At 37.5% G+C, this 20533-nt stretch overlaps 1 protein-coding gene across 6 annotated transcripts in view; it reads right to left on the bottom strand.

The window, feature by feature from the left end:
- The window catches only part of NTNG1 (netrin G1), a 2528066-nt gene that overhangs the window by 453300 nt on the left and 2054233 nt on the right, over positions 1-20533 (bottom strand). For all 6 annotated transcript variants that reach the window (XM_044085997.1, XM_044086001.1, XM_044085996.1 and 3 more), the window contains one exon: positions 17162-17329. In XM_044085997.1, coding sequence (XP_043941932.1) covers positions 17162-17329 — 168 coding nt within the window. The remainder of the gene's footprint in view (positions 1-17161; positions 17330-20533) is intronic.

Genomic DNA, 20533 nt, shown 5'->3' with positions numbered 1-20533 from the left:
CTGATGAGCTGGTGAATGGTTTTAGGATGAATAGGCTAAGGAGTGCTCATCTGAGTCTGGATCATCAGCTTCATCTTCAGAAGAAGAAGTGTCCAATTGTCTCTTGTGCAGTGGATAGAGAAACAGCAGTAGCAGTGAGCCCAGCAAAGGATGGTGGCCAGTGTGCTATTGAGGCCTTAAAAAGTTCCTGAGAAAAATACAACCACTGGGGAAGAAACATTTTTATTTTTTTTATTTTTTTATATATATATATTTTTTTGGTGCAACATACTCCTTAGTTAACCTTGGTGGCTCCAGTATGAGCGATCCTGGAATTTTCTCTCTAATGAGGATCTGTATTGTGCCCTTGCACCCTTCAGAACTACTAGGTGGAGTTCCCCCTCTCACAGTTATCGGTAGCTTCTGTCATATTGGATATGTGAACCTCAGACACTGTACTTGGTTGCAAGAATGCAGTCTGGGTAGGTGCTGGGCATACCACCGGTTCTGAGACCTCTGTGGGCAAATCCTAGTCCAAACAGGCAGTTGTGATATCAGGCCTAGGCCTCTTAAACATTTTATTTTGAACAGGCAGGATGTCAGAGGTAGAAGCGTCTATTGTCTTTATTTGGAAGAAGTACATAAGGTGCTGAGTTTCCAAGTAGAAAGTAAGAGAAGAAAGCTGAGTTCTTAGGGTTTCTGGATAAAAAGGATTGACATATCATACAGGTTTCTGTACCCATGGTCTGCACTTATACAGAAAAGGTTCTGGGAGTGGAGATCCTTATTTGGAATCTGTCTACCACAATAGCATTTAACCCTCCTAGCTGACATCTAAATGCAACAGACAGCAATATAACTGAGAAAGATAAAGGAAGGCAACCAATTGGGCACTTATCTGAACCAGTGAAAGTCAACAATACAAAAGACCACCCATAGAACAGACCAATGGGTGAGAGACCTGCATTTGCATTGGCTGTGAGACAGTCTGGGAATTTATGCTCCGGGATTAGGTCATACGTTGGACATATGACTCTATGAAAGGTTTTAGCTTTGGTATCCTGGCCACATGTCCAGGTTATTTGGCAAGATAACCCAACAGTTTGAAATACTGCAACAGTGATCTTGGGAAGGGCATTATACAATTACAGTAGGAGCAATACACAAATTCATTATAATAATAACAGTATCATGGCTGAAGAGGTTGGATAAATTTCACACACAGTATGATTGAATGATGAACAGCAAAAGAACTATAGTTTGGTATAGTGCACACAATGGCATATGACAAATGTAGGCTTTACTATGTATTATCAACAACTGCAATACTGACCTATGCTTCACTTATTCTTTAAGACTGAAAAGTGAAAACTGAAACCCAAAAAGCACATCTTTTTTTTTTCTTTTGGGAGTATGAGCCTCTCCCTGCACCCCCCCCCCCATACACACACGCATGTGCAGCTGCCTAGTAACCCTTCATTTATATAACCACAAAACTAACAACCAAAACTGTGACTAAAAATCAAAACAAAACAAAATGAGCACTGAGGAATGAAGGTACCAGGCTGCAGTCTCCAAAAAATATTTTTTAATAAACTCGATTAAGCGCTTTCGTCAGAACAACCTGACTTCATCAGAATGTAGTCGCAACATACAAAAACAGGCTTTTAAAAAAAAAAACATTTAATAACTTGGAATTATCCCAATTAAGCACCACTCATTTTTAAAGGAAAATAACATAACCATTTTAAAACTTTAAAATATATTGTGTTTTATACTTTATAGGATAGAAGTCTCTAAAAGCACTGACTATAGAAATACATTTATTTAGCCCAGGGAACACATTAGCTAGAGTTGCCATAACGTCTCCCTCTCCTCAATTAAGTCCTCCCAAGGTCCACCTCAAGGATTCCTTACCACAGTGTCCAACCCATTAAAGGTAAACCTATGCTCAGGGTGTTTTTCCTATGTGTTTATACAGAGAGCTGTTTGTGTCCATCTTCCTAATACTTGTCATATGCTCATATATTCTTTCTTTAAGTTTTCACTGGGTCTTCTTTACATAAAAATATTTACACTGTTGGCACTTAGCCAAATAGATTACAGCCCTGGTATTGCAATTACAATGAAAGGAAGCAAAAATATTAATTAGATTAACCTGAACCTTGTAACCCTCCAGAATGTACTTGCATTGTTCACAACAATTACATTTGAATGTACCCCTCTTCCTGCAAATAGAAACCTGATGGTCTCCCTTCCCCTCGAGCAAATTCTTAAGGGATCTACCTCTCCTATACACAATAACTGGTCTTCCTCCAATAACCCAACCAGTACCTTCAAAGCAAGAAAAAAAAAATCCATATTTTCTCAATATACCAGCAACAACCTCATATTCCCGGGCAAAACTAGCAATAAAGGAACAGGCATATTCATTAATTCCTAGTGTAATCCTGTCCTTAACTACTTGAGAAAGAAAATATGATGCAAAAATCTGGACATCTGTGAAATTCCGGACAGGTGAGAGACCTGCTTTTTACTAGCAGAAGGTCTTTCTTATTCTTCTCCTTGTAAAATATGTAGTTTTATGGCAAATCATTATCTGTTACAGTTACTGAATAATGGCAAGACATTTGAGTTTCAGATTTCATATACTTAAGAAAATGCATGACAATTTAAAACCTTTTATTCTAGATGCTGAGTTTAAAAGAGCAATATTTAAGATGTGTTCCTGATTTTGATCTTTTTCTCCCCCCTCCCCCCCATTATTTTTAGTTTTGCTCTGAATTCCTGAACAAAGCATATCTCTCAGTTGTCTAGAATTTTGCCTCCTATTTTTTTTTTGTTCTGTTCCTTGTAAAATGTGTGGCTTTCTGGCTAATCATTGTTGATTGTAGTTATTAAATAATGAGTGACATTTCAGTTTCATACATCATATCCTTCAGAAAATGTATGCCAATGTAAAACCTGAAGGCTGAAGCATTCACAACATTTGCAATTTTTGAAGACTAAGGAAAGACTATATAAGTTTTAGTTTAATGTTCTTCATCAAATTGTAAGCTAAGCAAAAACATTGTTTTGCCCGTAATAATATAATATATGGTCTTAATATCAAATATAAAATAAATCCAGTAGGCTGTCGGAGGGGTGTGGCATAGGGTGAGGGGTGTGTCTAGGCAAGGAGACTAGTGTGATTTGGGGAGGATCCCTAAAAATGTCTCAAATTGGGCCCAGCAGTTGCTAACGTGGGCCCTACAGACCAGCACCTTGGAAACTAAAACCAGCTTTATACTAAAGAGCTGCAGAGCAGAGTTATAACCACTGGATTCCCAATATTTTACCAGTTAAAGTGCTATCTTGACAAGAGTAACTCAAACTTGGCCAAGGTACTTTTAGACAGAAAACAGAAACACAAGGACACAAACAGACCCACAAACTCACTCAGTGTATCCCAGGGAGGGCTAATGATACATTTTTAATAGTATGTTTGCAATATACCTATACATCATCATCAAATAATGTTTTTCCACAGTTTTGTCAAGTTTCTTTTTTTTAATTGTGGTTCATTTAACCACAGTAAATTAAATGGTATGGGATAAGTGGTGCAAATTAAGTGGTGTTTCTTTAAATACCTTTTTCCACTATAGTGTGACCATGAAATATGTATATATAAATGAAGGTACCAGGCTGCAGTCTCCAAAAAAATATTTTTAATAAACTCGATTAATAGCTTTCTTCAGAACAACCTGACTTCATCAGAATCTAGTTACAACATACAAAAGCAGGCTTTAAAAAAAAAAAACATTTAATCACATGGAATTAACCCAATTAACACAATTGTTCTAAAAAACAACTCACCAACATCATTTTAATTTTTTATTGAAATATAATCTTGCAATCTATACTTTGAATAACAATTATCATCGGAGTTATGCTTATATTAGCAGTATGATGCTCTAAGGGAATGATTTGTGAATATGACAAAACCACAAAAATGAAGCATATAACAGCAGTTTTGAAAGTCTGAGGTATTTGAGGGCAAAAAGATCCAGCTTCTGACATGCATACACCATCAACCAGATCACTAAGAAATGAAAGTATGGGTCATTTTGGGAATAAATACTGCACATGAAACCACTTATTAAAGAAAACAATGCAAATAGATGAAAGCAGATTAGCAAGCTATCCGCTGGTAATGTGACCATGTGACAATAAGCTAGCTAGAACGAGTGCCATTGCAAGTAATATGTAAATGAAACCAGTGTGCATTCCTTTTAAAGATGGAATTCCTTGACATTCAATCACCTTCCTGATTCTCCTCACCAGAACTACAGATCTTAGTATCACACACCGTGTGAGAAACCCTAAATACAGCCAGGCATTATACACACTGTTCTTGATGACAGCAAACTGTCTGACAAACACCAGTGGCACATATTTTCCTGGCTTCTTGTCACGCCTTTACATATGGACAGAGCAGATGCTTCCAAATGGGTAGTTCTTGTAGTTGTAACATTGTGGATACCGTGTGAGTCACAGAGAGCCATGTTTTGTAAACTCTGGTGGATATATATATCCCATGGTTAAATCTGACCACAAACTGATCACCATGAATATCTCCATCTCACGTACACCCCGCAGTAAGGAGACCACCCTGAAAAACTTCTCTAAAGCCAAATTTGGGCTCCTAAACACAGAGGTGTCCAACTTCTCGTCTACCATGCCAATGGAAAATAGCTGCATGACTGCAGAATCATACACCAATGCACTGTGCGAGCATGTACACAAATTCATGGACCTTGCCATACCAAATAGAACTAAGAGTCTCTCCTCCAAAAAAAAGAAGCCAATCTGGTGGTCCCCAGCCATCAATAAACTCTACAACGGAAGGAAGAAACTGTTGCAGAATAAAATGAAGTCACAAGTCTGGAAAACCTCCCTTATCAGTCTCAACAAAAAGCTGAGATCCCTTATCAAATCCTCTAAAGCCAACTATGAAGGCAGAATTGCATCTGACACTAAAAACAACCACAAAGCCTTCTATAGCTATATCAAAAACCTCAAAGGCAATACCCAGATTTGCTCTGAGTTATTATACAATGTCACCTCCTATACTGAGCCAAGTTAGCCAACAGATATAGCCAACATACTGGCCGACAGATTCAGTGCCAACCTTACCCCTCTCCCCCACTCCCCCAAGGGCCCTATTACAATACCAGAAGAAAGCCTGTTACTCACCATTTCTGCAGCACAAGTAAAAGCACCATTGTCCAAAGCCAAGAATACGTCATCCATGGGACCTGATAATATCCCTGGCTGTGTCCTACATGAGCTACAAAATAAACTGGCACCACATCTGTGTGCCCTGTTCAATCACAGCCTTACCACAGGATATGTCCCTAATGAATGGTGCACTGCTACAGTCATCCTGCTCCATAAAGGGGGAGCAACTACAGACCCTGGGAACTATAGCCCCATTAGCCTGATGAATCTAGTATGCAAAGCTATGGAGCACATCATCATGGAATTGCTTAACAAAGATATAGGCGATCTTCAAACTCTTGACCCCACACAGTTTGGCTTTGTCATGGGTAGATCCTGCCTGCCTGCTGAACTTAGTTGACTTCTTCTAGGCAGTCACCAAGGCTGTGGATGAGGGTAAGGCAGTGCATACAGCCTACCTTGACCTAGCCAAGGCCTTTGATACCATTCCCCACTCAAGAATCATTGATAAACTCACCAAACTAGGCATCAGTTATTAGTTTCTTACATCACTAGGTGGGTTGCAAATTGGATCACAAACAGGACCTACAGAGTGAAAGTTGCAGATTCCATGTCAGACTGTCAACCAGTCATGAGTGGAGTCCCACAAGGCTCAGTACTGGGCCCTCTCTTGTTTGACATCTACTTCTCGGAAGTCCAGGCCAACACAGAAGGACTTTGGCTGACCAAGTTTGCTGATGACTGCAAGCTAGGAGTAATTATCAACTCCCCAAGTGATGCAGACATCCTACAAAAGGCTCTCTCTGAGAACAGTGACTGGGGTTGGAATCATGGCCTGTAGCTTAATGCCAAAAAATGCATTTATCATCCCCTTTGGAAAATACTCATTCCCCATGAATTACCAAGTTGATGGGAGCCCACTGAACACTGAAGGGTCCATAAGAGATCTGGGCACACAGGTCAACAGCCACCTCACCTTTGACCACCACATTGCCACTGTGGTCAGTAATTCCTTCTACATGGCACATCTTATAACCAAAGGTTTCGCATCCAGGAAGAAAGAGGTCATCATCCCTCTCTACTCATCCCTCATTAGACCAATCATCAAATATAATGCCCCATTTGGCATGTACCTAGCCAGACACCTACAACTGCTGGAGAGGCTACAAACGTACCTCACAAAGGGGATCCTAGGCCTTAAACACATGGACAGACTCAAGAAACTTCAGCTGTTCTCAGTGTCTTATCATCTACTTAGAGGTGATCTCTGCTTGACTTACAAAGCCATGTCTGACCCAGTCATACTTGAAATACTACACCTAAAGAAATACCAATCACCCCCCCACCACACCACACATACCAGGGATTACAGTCACATTACCACAATTAACAGAACATGCTGGAGGGCAGGTTAATCTCCCAAAGACTGCCCATACTCTGGAATAAGCTTCCCATTCATGTCAAGCAGAGCACCTTGCTTGTCCTCTTCAAGAGAAATCTTGACGAGCAGATAGGTAACAGAAAGTTCACTCCAGGGATCATTCCAGTTGCCCTATTGGATAGGGACACTGTGAACTAACATCGGTTGGCACGGTGCCTGGGCAATTTTTTTGAGGTAGGCTTGTAAAAGCTCCAGGGCCATTAGTCTAGTACACACCTATGAACCTACGAAGCTATATCTACATAAAATAAGGCAAGCAAGGAGATAAAGAAAAAGGGAACTGAGGAAAGAGGTAAACTGTTCCAGACCCATGTACTCATAGATGCTGCTGAATGTATGAATATTATTGGTTCAAGTGTATTGTCAAGGTTTGCCTTTTGTTGTTGATACTGGACAGAATTGCAAAACAAAACAAACAAAAAAAGAGATAGTCTAATGCTGATTTCCTGAAAATATATTGCAATTGTAGCGGTACATTTAGTATTTTCTTTTAAAAAAGATGTTGATAGTCAGTTGAAATACAGTACCAGGTCACAGTGCTAAATCTATCCTCCACCCCAACCTCATAAACAAGAACCTTACTTACTCTTGTCCTGATTGACATCTGGTTTAATGCACTAAGCAATAAAAAAAAATGCCTAACAAATCCCAAAACTGCCAAAGACTCTCCAGTGATACACTGTGCTAATCTTGTATTTGTTTGTTCATAGGTTCGTACTAAGCTAACTGCCTTTGCGAGCCATTTTAAGCCTAGCCAATTATCCCTTGTGAGATTCAAACCCTGCACCTTGTGTTTGTAAGGCAAACACCTTAACCATTAGGCCACTCTCCCAACCCCTTTTTTATTAAGTTTGCTTATTATTTTATTCCAAGTTTCACTAGCTGCACACCGACACCTCATCAATGCACTACAAGAAAAGCAAAAAAATCCAACAGTTTTTATGAACAATCAGTAGGGGGTGTGGTGCGAGGGATTTAGGGATTTGCAGTCTGCTCCACCACTGAGGCTGGTGCCTACATAAGGAGCAACACTACATATCCTAAAATGCCTTGTTCCTCTAAACTCAAGCTTAGGCCTGCTGGCTCCAAAGAAGTAATCCAGTGAGATGCTTCTTCAGCAGGCTGGATGGAAATGAGAATTTACAGGGAGGGGACTAGCAGTAATGACTTACTTCAAAAGTGCGGGTGGCCCCTTAGCTGTGGGGTCTTATTATGTCCAATTGGCCCAATCGGCCAAAGGCCAGCCCTGCTGGTCTAAACCAAAACAGCTGAATTTCCTGTATGCTGCTAAGGCCATTTACCTGTCACATACCCCGCCTTTCTGTCACATATTAATTAGTATGGATAGAGGTAAGATCATGAGGCTGTACTCCTGGATGGCACCTATATTCATTGACTCTAGAAATATAGAATGACTGCACATAGCCTTTGGCAGTGACAATAACTAAATTCATTAACTAATTTAATTAAATCAAATATTATTATTGTCTACATATTGTTTTTAATTACTTCCAGTTAATAGGGACACTGATTATTGTTCTTAAAAATGAAATTCATTTTATGTGCTTTTGTCCTGCACATGTCTGTTGACCATCAAGCCCTTCCCATCAGATATGCTGCATTTGTCCCATGTACCCAGTGTTGAGGTGAGAGATGTTGGGGAGGAGGGTGGAGCCATGATTTTGCCAGCTATTAGGATATTTTGTGCCTTTACTAGCATCTTGGCAATGAGGATATTTTGAAATGACCTAACTCCACCACAAGCTGGGTAGGATTTTACATTATTTTTCCCAAAAGGAATAGAAAAATCAGTGTTCCTGCTCTTTAAACAATTGTCAAGCAAAAACTAAATACACAGGAAGCTCTGTCTATGTTAAATTAAAACATAATAAATATACAAATCTTGTTTCCCACATTTCCTGTATAAGCAATCTGCAGCACTTAACTCCCCCAAACACGTTTCTTCAAATAATTTAATTGTTTAAACCAACACGGAGCAGGATGTTATGGTTCTATAAAATTATATCAAGGTGAAAGACCTGCAAAATTGCAACTTGCTGCAGATTGATTCTGTGAATATTTTCTGTAACTTAATGGCAGAATGGTAGCTATAGAGAAGTGTTTACCGAGAAGAAAGTAATAGCATTATATATGCTGCAAACAATCTCTGCTCATTGTAATTGGCTACAAGTTCTTGAAGACTACGTCAGCCATGGCGCTGGACAGCTTACAATAACAAAGACTTTTACATATAATCTGATACCTCCTTGCTTACTGTTTTGTGGGGAAATAGCAACAAGATGGCAAAGTTACCTAACTTAGTGACTAGAAAATTAATTTGGAACTTAGCATTGGATATGCCCTTCGTAGGTTTAAACCTAAGACATTTCACACAGTACCCGACAAATACGTAGGGCAGAAATCAAAGAACCGTGCTGGATTGTTGTACAACCGCATGTGGAAAATCTTGATTAAACTTAAATAAAAAGATAAAAGAGGGTTACAGTAAATGGAACTCACTCTGATTAAAGAAGAGTAACCAGCAATGCACGCCACACGCTGCAGCTGCTGAAGGCCTTTTATGATGTCTTTCTAAGTGACCTTGAAGGAGGTAAAGAAGTAAAGGCTTGCCTTTCTGCAGACATCAAATTATTCAACAAGTTTAGGTGTACAAAAGGAAAAACATGCTTGAGAAGAATGGTTGACAAGTTCTGCAAAGACAGAGGTTGAATCCACTGATGTACCCTGGAGGATGACATTTTGCTACTTTAATATGCATACTCACTGCCAGTCATCTCACTTTAGCATAAATAAAGACGTGTGGCATTGCATATAGGTTCATAAGTAGGTACTAGGCTATTGGCCGTAAGGGCCTATATAAGCCTAGCCAAAGGTACCCTGGCTTTCGCCACCCAAGAAAATTATTTTCCTGTGCCATTGTTGAGCAGAGCCACAGAGGCAATCCCCGGGGTGAATTTCCTATCTCCCATCCAATCATCAAGATTTTTCTTGAACAGTGCTAATGAGGAGCTTTGTTTGATATAGATAGGTATCTGAACAAAAGCCTACTGGACAGCTGTCAGCTAGAAATGAATATAGTGAACTGATGCAACATATTTAAGATTCAGTTTAGCTGATTAACTGTGTCTGCATATTTTGAAACTAGTATGAAAAAATCCTTGTATACTTTGGGACAATTTCTGCCATGGCATTGAGGTGGTACAAGCAAATGTACAAATGAGGGTTACCGTTAGCTGATGACAATGCATTTACCGACAGCCGATACCAGTGGCTTACATTGCTTGTTCTTTTACTTTTTTACTCTTTACTATATTATTTTTGCTGATCCACCTACTGACCATCATATTTTTCCTACTGAACTTTATCCCTCTCATTCACTCATTGTTAGGGCCTCCCAGAAACATAGGGTCAAGAATCATCTAGTGGACCCATCACTCAGTCAGCCGTGGATGTTGCTTACGCAACACACTTGCATTCTATGTGAACATTTTATTGTCCCTAACCCAAAGCCTGGATAGGAGAACATGCAATCCATATGACTGCAGAGGCCCAAAATACATTTACCATATGCTTAGAAAAGAATTCATAGCGGTGTTGTAAGAATCACTCACAGGCCAAAACTGTGCACCTCTATCCCTCCTTTTAGGCATCATGGTATTCTGTGTCCTGGCCTACCCCGCCCTCCCCTAGGGATGGGCATGCACATTCTACCCCGCCACCTCCACTGTGTTGCAAAACCTTGCACAGCTTACAGTATATTGGAGGCTTTTTTATCATGCATGCTGAGATACAGCTTTGAAAGATTCAAAGAAGAGGGAAATGATGAGATTCATGATGTACTTTCTCATTTTTGTAGAAGCTTCCATCATCTCAGTACTGGTGTCTGTGTGTGTGTGTGTGTGTGTGTGTGTGTGTGTGTGTGTGTGTGTGTGTGTGTGTATATATATATATATATATATATATATATATATATATATATATATATATACATACATACACACACACACAGTATATATATATATATATATATATATGGGTCCCCTTCAGTAGATCAAACATTTATAAGTTCAAACTGACAGGCTGAGACCATATGTTTGAACTTGTTAAAGTCTGATCTGACTGAATGGAGATCTCCGTACAGAGCGGAAAGAGAAGATTTCCCATTTCCGCAATGTAGTGCGATCTCGGAGTTGGGGGGTGTGGGGGCAAAGCCTCCCATGTGGGGGGTGCAGGGGGCGTAGGCCCCCTGCTATAGACATTTAGTTTTTTCTTTTTTGGTTTTATATGGTTTTACGTCAGTGTTCGAACTTTTACAAGTTCGAACATATGGTCTCGGCCATATGTGGTAAGAAACTGAGAGCTGCTGGTGGTGAAGGTATTTGGGAGTGGGGGTGCAGCAAAAAAGGTTGATTAGGACTGTTTGGTTATAGTTTCAGTTTCATTACAACAGAATAAAAGTTTCTGTGGGGTTAAACTTTTAGTGGAAATTAATCCCATGCCATTTAAATGAGATACAATTAATAATAGCACAAACAAATAATACAATCATTAGGTCTTCTGGATTTCCACTGCTACATATTTTAAAAGTAAGTGATTTCATATATGGTTAGGTTTGGCATAATGGTTAAGGTGCTTGCCTTACAAACACAAGGTGCAGGGTATGATTCTCAAATGGGATAATTGACTAGGCTTAAAATGGCTCACAAGGGCAGTTAGCTTAGTAGTAATCTATGAACCTATAAACAGCTTTTATCTCCAAGATTAAATAGTATTAATAACAGCCTGCTGCTTGGACACATAGACATGAGAAATGCCCTAAACACTCTCACTACAAATTTAACATCTTTTCAAAATATAAGTTTAAAACTGCATGCTTTTGATGATGATGTCTGATATGCTTTGTAGGAAGAACAAAAACATTCTCAATCACATAAATGAGATCTGCAAAGTAAGCTTTCTAATCCTTTCTTTCATTCATTTAGTTAAACGTCATTATTGTCAGATTTTGTGCTTTTCAGTTTCAAATTCCTCAGGAAATACAAATAATTACATTTTCAGCTGTAGATAAGTACACTATTGCTACTGTATGGAAGAACTTACAGTAAATGTCTACTGATCATTTAATTAATACACTCACTACATGTCATAATGTTTTAAAGCTAAATGCTATGTTTAAAAAACAGTTTTAAAAGGCTGTTTTAAATAAAGATGTTCTGCATATTTCTTAATAGTTTCACAAGATGAAAATTTACATACATTTACTACTTTTCGTGTGATGGCTTTTTCTTCTGTTTCTTATGTCTAGTTTTTGTCTGTTTATATTGAAGATATTTATTTGACTGAAGCTCTGTTCACTGAATTCTGAGTTAACAGTAAGCATATAACTGAATTTGCAGTTTGTCATGTTGGTAAATAATAGAAGTGCTTGTTTTGTCAATTTCTATAATATGGTAGCATATAGGTCTGCTGAGGCATGGCAGGGGTATCTCTCAGGTTTGTAATTTATGGTATGTTAGCATCTTTGAGGATGTCCTGTAATGAGGCTACCGAAGTAGTTTATAGTATGTCAAAGTATTATGAAGCTAAACTTCCTAGTACCTGAGCAATAAGTCAGCCTGTAACAGCTTAAATAAAAGAAATGTATAAGATACATTCACTTCTGCAATCCTTACTGATGAACTAGACTTGACTAAGTTACCCTTAAAAGCTGGATTTTTCAATTCATGTAATGGTTTTTACCAATTTTTTTTATTCAGTTACTAAAAATGGGCTACATTTTAGGCTTTGCTGTACTGGCTATAGTATCTTACAGTTTATGAAAATTTTTTTAGACAAAATTTAAAAAAGAAATATTAAGACTTCTCTAAGAAAAAGCATTTATTCCAAAATAAGATTTAGCACTTTAATTCCAAAATAAGATTCAGAAAATCTATTTTGGAATAAATGTTTTTGTTTGCACTCGTGACAGTGTGTGACCAGTTTCTTTCAACCTCCAGGGAGTTACTTTGTATTCAGTTGATAGTTCAGGCACCTTGCATTCACAGAAGAGACAGTTAAATGTTATAAGTTTTATAAAACAAGTAAACCTTTTCACCAGCACAACAGTTAATGAATGATTTCACTAATTCTCTGAGATTCAAGACTCTAGCAAGAGCACCTTTAGCCATGTTAAATTGTGTGATCCTTCATGTTGGGCATTTTCCCAATGCTCACTTTTTATTTTGTAAATATATTTACAGTTTACAAAGTGTACTTTACAGAAGGTATGATAAAGATGGCTATAGTATTAAGTAAAATAATGCAAATACATTAAAATCCCAGCAAGAGTATAGAAGATCATCTCAGATTTTTGACTGACATAATTTAATATGTAGGCAGAGAAGAATATCTCGTTTGTGCTACATTTCTGGACAATAGAAGGACTTCTAATTCTGTGAAAGTGAATTACGTTTTTATGGAATAATAAAATGACCTTGGACTGCAACTGCAATCCTGCGGAAACCTAAAATAAAGGGGTGTACCATTAGGAGTAACCTGAGAAAAAGCAAGTTAACAGCATTTTAAGACTGTTCACCCTGAAATATTTCATTGTTTTATGACACAAGGATTATAAACTCACCACATCCCAAGTTAAGCAAAACTAAGCATGGCATCTGGATGTGTGCAAGGGCTTATGTTTAACGTTCCTAAACCCTAAGGCATCTGGCTGCCAGATCTGATATCTGGGTCTTCCTTAAATGCTTATGTGGAAACCCTTGCATTACCATCCATAACTATGCAAATCTGTCTGGTTAGTAGGACAAGCACAGGGGTTTTGTAACCTAGATGTTTAAAATCTGATACAGTTCATGCCCTTAGCTCCAGAGGAAATATGGGGGTGGTAGTTCCCTAGGAACTAAAGGGACATAGCATCTTAGAATACTCTATCCAATCAGGAAGGAATAAGGATGTTCTAACCTGCCCCAGAACAACTAATGGCACATCTTACAGATAAGATATTTAGTTATGGAAACGCTTATTTTTGCACGCCATAGAAATTAAACTGACAATGGATTTATTGCTTGGTTAAACTGTTAAAAGTGTTGCTCTAAATTCTTGTAAATATTTAGGCTATTAGCTTTCCATAAGGTGGCTTCCAACTTAAATCTACTGACTATTGGATACTTTTGGAGTCATTATGAGCAATATGTATTAATTTAGATTGACAGACACATTTCTTGATGGCTTAATATCATGTATTATGGACTTGATATGTACAAAGCATGGTACAGACGGCAGTTTGCTGGCATGAAGGTTAGAAATATTATGTGATACTCACCCAAATGATGATATTATTCTAATCTTCAGTGCCTATGTTTGTCTTATTTGGCAAGGGTCACCATAGAATGGTGGTGTACAATGACCTTAATGTACCAGGTGCTGACAGCAATGCCCCCTTTTGATCTACCAAACAGTATATCTGGTAAATGTACTCACTTGGCATGAACAATAGTTCTGCCTGTGACTGAGGATGTGTTTTTTCTTTATATCTCAGCCTTCTTGTAAGCTAATTTTACATTCTAAAAATATAATGGTACTTTGTACAAATATAAACCATTATTTCAATATTCTAACTTGCTATAAGGATAAATCACTACAGCCACTAATCTAAGGTACTGAGATATCAAACTTCAGAATGGACATAAAACTACAGTTACTCATTCAATGTCATTTTTGGCATCATAGACTACCCTGACATAATGTTGATTTAGCTAGCCTCCTCAGTCTGTCTCCCCACATTGTCCATATGCCCATGACTTAGTTGTGAGCAATTTATTTATTGTTTTGCTATTTGCACTTGTTTGCTGGTAGCTTATGCCCTAATTTACTGTAACTGCAATTGTGTACAGCAATATGAATGAGCCTGTAGCGGTTGCCATCCTGATGTGATTAATTACATGTAATGATTGTAGTTATTGTGCCAAACATGGTTGAAAATGTGGATACTGTTTGCCTAAGTGTGCTTATTTGCTTCCATTAGAACTAAGCAATGTGCTTGTTTCGTTGTTGGAGTCTGCATAAATACTTGTGTTAGAACAAAGCAATTTGCTTTTCTTATGGTTGATTATATGCACTATGTAATGTTGTACCATCCTTTTACAGTCAGTAACTTTCTGAGTTTCCCCTGTCAGGTTGTGGGGGTATTTCTTCAGATTAGTGGGGTCTAGTGGTCAATGAATAATATTAAATAAGCAACTAATTAAACAAATAAATAAAAAAAGACACCATACTGAGCAATGACCAACTCTGTAAGATAAACATGTTTATGATATGTATTGATCTATCTTACATAGGAGCATGAACATTATCACAGAAGGAGGTTAATGGTACAGTCACTGAACTCTGTATGGTTTGTGCTAAAACAAGCATGCTCTTTTTTGCCAGTAAATAAAGTAAGAATTGCATAAATAATGCAATCTTACATTTAAATGGGAAATAATTGCAAAATAATAGACCTTAATAGAACTACACAGGAAACAAGAATGCAAATGAAAAAAGGTACACCAGCAACCAAACAGGAAGGTTCCCTCAGGTTATTCCTATTTTATTACCCAGTGGTAAGCAAGTGATATGAACATGCAGAAATGATAGTGGGTAGAATTGCTTGGATAGAGAGAAGGAAATATTAGTAGCCACAAATGAAGACATCTTGTACAACTGGTATGACCTTAGCTGAAGTACTAAGTGCATCTATGAGGAATGTATCAGTGTAGGGATAAAGACTGGATAGAGGGCGTTTAGATGAGGACAACAAAAATGATGCACTGTCTCCAACAGAAGTCATGCAACTAGAGAATAAAATGTCTTCTTTCAAATGTATATTCCTGAAGAAGGGAGGCGAACAAGTAAACTAATGAAAGCATTAAGTACTTGAAGAAAAATCTACACAATCCAATTGGGGGACGTGTAAGAGCAAGATGCCATAATCAAATGATGTATGATAGTTGACACAGGAAGACACAAGTAAGCATTGTTCAGAGAAACGAACATGCATAAATTGAAATAGCTTTCTTGGAGTTTAGCAGTTACAATGATACAATTCAGTTTTATAAGGAAAGGTACACAATTCAAGTGGGAAATGTATAATAAAACATGTACCATAATTAGATTATGTATGTAATGGGTGTTTAATGGGAGATTCAAGCATGCATTATTTCAGAGAAAGAGTAGTGGATAATTTGATACATCCTTACTGGAGAGAACAGTAGTAAGTACAATGCTAGTTGTCCAAAAGCAATCTTTACGAGGGTTGAGTAGATGAAGTTGGTAGCTGTTATATATCCAGTACCTGCAACTTATCTGCCTAGGGCATGTAGTTCATTCTTATTATCAAAATCATTACCAAAAATCACAATGCTTTTGTATCATTTTAATTCTACACTTCAGATAGAACAACACTGTGTTTAACTGAGATAAGTAGGAACTTGTTTCTTTGGAGTTGCATTCAGTAGACTAATCAAGAAAGGATTTTCCATTTTTGTCATAAAGCCTTAATTTCTCATAATTGATACACCACTGTGTGTGTGTGTGTGTGTGTGTGTGCGCGTGTGTGTGTGTGTGTGTGTGTGTGTGTGTGTGTGTGTGTGTTTGTGTGTGTGTCCGTGTGTGTGTGTGTAAATACTTATAAGAACTAATTAAGATTTTCATTTTAAAAGAGTGACTGTTAGAAATGGATGGTATAATTCCACCTTGTTTCACTGTTTATTTCATTACTTATGTTTTTTAGCAGATAAAAAAGCACTACAGTAACATGTCATCCCAAAAGGTACTGTTCTGCTTCATGAAACCTTAGAGATTTCAAAGAGAACATTGAGAACACTGATTTCTTATATACATTATCTATCTCAAAAACAAGAGAACATTGAGAAGACTGATTTTTTTTTATATACATTATCTATCTCAAAAACAAACTATACTAATAAAAAAATAATATGCTATTTCTAATATCCTAAATGCTTACTCCTGACATATGTTATTTTTGTCCATGCAAAGAGAGTGGATTAGAGTTTGCCATTAATACTTTCATGTATTTAGGTATAAGATATAAACTGTATGAAGAAGAGCATTAACTATACATTTAGAAAAGTGCTCAGAATGTTTGTCTTAGGTAGTTACATCACTATAAAAAGTGATAAGTGGTTCCATTTTGGAATAACAATTTAAACTCATAAGCTCTTTTCCAAATGAAAACCATAAATTTAAGCAGCAATTGCATTATGTAAACAGTCCAAGAAAATATTTTGTACTCCTGCTTTGCAGAACAGCAAGCCATTACCTTTTCCTAAATTAGATAAGTTTAATGTATTCAGTGAATAAGTGTACTATGATATGCCCACTGAAAATGCTCATTCTGTTTTAGGCAGCAGAGATAAACAAAGTAAACACTATGCCTACAGACTGTAAACTTCAATACTATATGCAATCAGCAAAAGAAAAAGCCAGAATTGTAATGAAACTGACCTATGCATACATTTTCATCGTCCAGCTCTGCCGAAGCATTTCTGTAGTAGCCGAGCCTGCATATCTGACAGTGCTGCCCTCTAGTGTTGTGCTTACAGCTCACGCAAATGACTGTGTTTAGCAGCTCGATGTAACTGCACCGATTGGAGTGCCCGAAGCATTCGCAGTCTTGCAAGGAAGAATAAAAATGTATACCAATGTATACAGTTGCATAGTAAGAGCACACCACATGCATTAGCTGGATGCATGACGTATATCAGATGAGTTAATGGTAGTATGCATGTTGTAATACACATACACAGCTGATTAAGTCGGACCAATTAGCCAGCATGCAGAAAGCAGCAGCTTCAAGCGAACATTAATAATTAGGCGATCACTGCATGTCATATGAAAAGTTTATAGGATTATTACAGTGGGTATGTTTAACAAAAATGGATGGATAATGTACTTTCTTCACAAGCCCAACAGATATACACACACACACACACACACACACACACACACACACACACACACACACACACACACACACACACAATCTTTATATGGCAAGTTAATAGAATTCCAGGCAGTCCTGCAACACTTAGTGTTAGTAAAAGAAACAAGCAAATGCAAAAAAAATATGTTCTTAGTCATTTAGATTATGAGTTAAATGTAAGAACAGGGATAGAAGACATTTCATCCCAACTTTGTCTCAAATGAAACTGTATCATATCCTCAGTGGATTAGATACAGTTATAAAAGACAAGTCATTTTTTCATTACAGTGTCAGCTAAACCCAGGCTTCAAGTCAAACAAAATGCCTCCCGAGACAGTTATCATTGCACTACACTATTTTACATATTACAATGCATTAGTAGGAATGAAATCAGAATATTTTATGTTTGAATTGCATGCACACATGAAATTAGTTTTGTCATAACATACTTGGTCCCTCTGGAGCACAACTGAAAAATACCAGTGTTTGCTTGTTTAGTTCTCAAACTGCTATCAAATTAATAACATATCTTAATTTCAATACTGATAATAATAAAGGCAATGCTGAAAAAATTATAACAAGCAAAGAAAATATGCTAATTAATGAAATTCATCTTGATTACTAAAAAGCTTTCTAATAATATTCCCAACATATTTTTATCTTTCAGCATATAACATTCCAGTATTGCCATTGCTTGTCTTTAAATTTCAAACATTTCCTGGCTACAGATTAAAAAAGATAATGACTTTTACATCACACTGCCACACATAAAAGCAACTACTCTATTGTTGTTCAAGTCTGTGAATTAGGAAGTCTTATGGGCAAAAATAGCATGTGTATGATAAATTAGTAAATGTATTATAGCCTGTTAAATGGAAATTGAGGCATAGACATTCAAAAACAAAATCATGGCTCCCTGTTGAAATGTCCATACTCGAAATGCCAAGTGTTGACACATAAAAAAAAAAGTAAAAAACTGAGGAGACGAGCAAATCTCAAAGATTGTTCTCCTTTGAACTTCTTTATTTGCATAGGGGCAAGCCACCTGTACCCCCACAGCCCCCAAAGTTATATACACTATTGCCAACATTGCCATACCTCACAGAAAAGGGAATATTTTAAGAAATAGCCAACTCAGACTTAATACATTTCACTCCATTTTTTTCAGCCATTGACACTCCATGTTTCAGAACTTGCTCTAATGGATCCCATAATTTCAAGTGGTTACCCAAAAACTCTATTCAGAAAAACTCTTCAAAAATATTTAGGCTCATAGGTTAGTACTAAGCTAACTGCCCTTGCGAGCCATTTCAAGCTTAGCTAATTATCCCTTGTGAGACTCAAACCCTGCACCTTGTGTTTGTAAGGCAAACACCTTAACCATTAGGCCACCCCCATTTAGCAGTCAAACCATAAATTATTAAACTGACATGAAGAAAATGGCAGAAGTTTTAGCCTAGCTGTACACTGCTCAAGCACAACAAATATATGATATACTTAAAATATATACCATAAATCACATTTTTTGAAAAACAAAGTCAGAACATGCTTTCTATTCTTAAAGTTTATCAAGTCCATGCTGTCTATTTTCTAAACTGAATTCAAATTCAGTTTGGTTACTTAGAAACTTAAGAATTGATACAACAAAATTAAAAAGTGTTATATAAATAAGAAATAAACATAATAAATATGAGGAATGAAACAATTATATAATATGTACAGAAAGCAGTAGTATCATAACTAAGATACAAAGCCAAAGTGGCTGAATGGCAACAACATCCTCGATCACCTGGGGAAGAGACTCAGAACATCCAGACTTTGAAAAGCAAAGAAGCATTCACCAGAAGAGTTGGGCCAAAACCATCCACCCTTCAACAACTTCATGGTAGATAACCAAAGGACATGAGCAGGCCAATACCAGGCCAAAAGCTCCTTAAAATAAGGGGTACTCCAAGTCATAATGGACTAATAATCCAGGACCAGATCCGTATATGCACTTCAGGACCAAACTAACACGCTAATTAGACTATGCAGAATCAGCATACTATGGCAACAGCAAAATAGCCTTGAGCTGCAGAGTTCTGCTCAAATTATAGGCAGTTCAGCTCCGAACCTTGAAGCCTCAGGTTTAGAGCACTGCATTAGCCCAGTCTACAGGAAAAGAAGGCATGTATTACTATCTGAAGATCCGCAGGTGGAATACAAGTATTCCTGAAATGAAACCTTGTGCTGAAATGTGGGTCACTCCAGAAAATTCATATCCTGTACTGTTGATGTGAATTTTACTTTATCACCACTACAGATGATCTTGGGGGACTATATTAGAGCAGATGAATTTCAGACAGTGGCATGCATAGCCATGCAAAGTTTATCAGAGGAACTGAGCTAAAACCAATTCCTAACCATCTGGTTACAGATGCACTCTAAAGTACAGCTTAGGAAGGAGTGGGATAGGTACAGCTTGTCAACATAACTAGGATAGCACAAACTCTCAACCTCTTACTCGGGTAATGGCCCATAACAGAAGCATGTGCATGCTAACAAACAATGGACCCGCAATGGGACCTTGTGGCCATTCACAGATCAGAAAATGGGAAGAACATTCCAAGAATGCTGACATCTGTGATGCAACAATCATGCCTGAAATGGTCCAGCAGGGTCACGTGGCTAACCATGTCAAATGCTGCACTGAGCAAATATCATTAGAGTCTAATGAGAACCACTCTTGTACTGTGATTTAACAAAAAAACAAGCAAACAAAAAACAAACCAGAAAGGATCACAGATGTTATTGCCACTGAAGTACAATCCAGTTGCACATACATGACATTTTCAAAACTCTTAGCACTAAATTTGAAAAATGTTTTAATTATAAAGATTACAAGCATTTAAGCC

The sequence above is a fragment of the Protopterus annectens genome, chromosome 10.part0, assembly GCF_019279795.1.
Source record: "Protopterus annectens isolate FY-2018-M chromosome 10.part0, PAN1.0, whole genome shotgun sequence".
NCBI lineage: Eukaryota > Metazoa > Chordata > Ceratodontiformes > Protopteridae > Protopterus > Protopterus annectens.
This window is presented reverse-complemented; position numbering and strand designations above follow the sequence as displayed.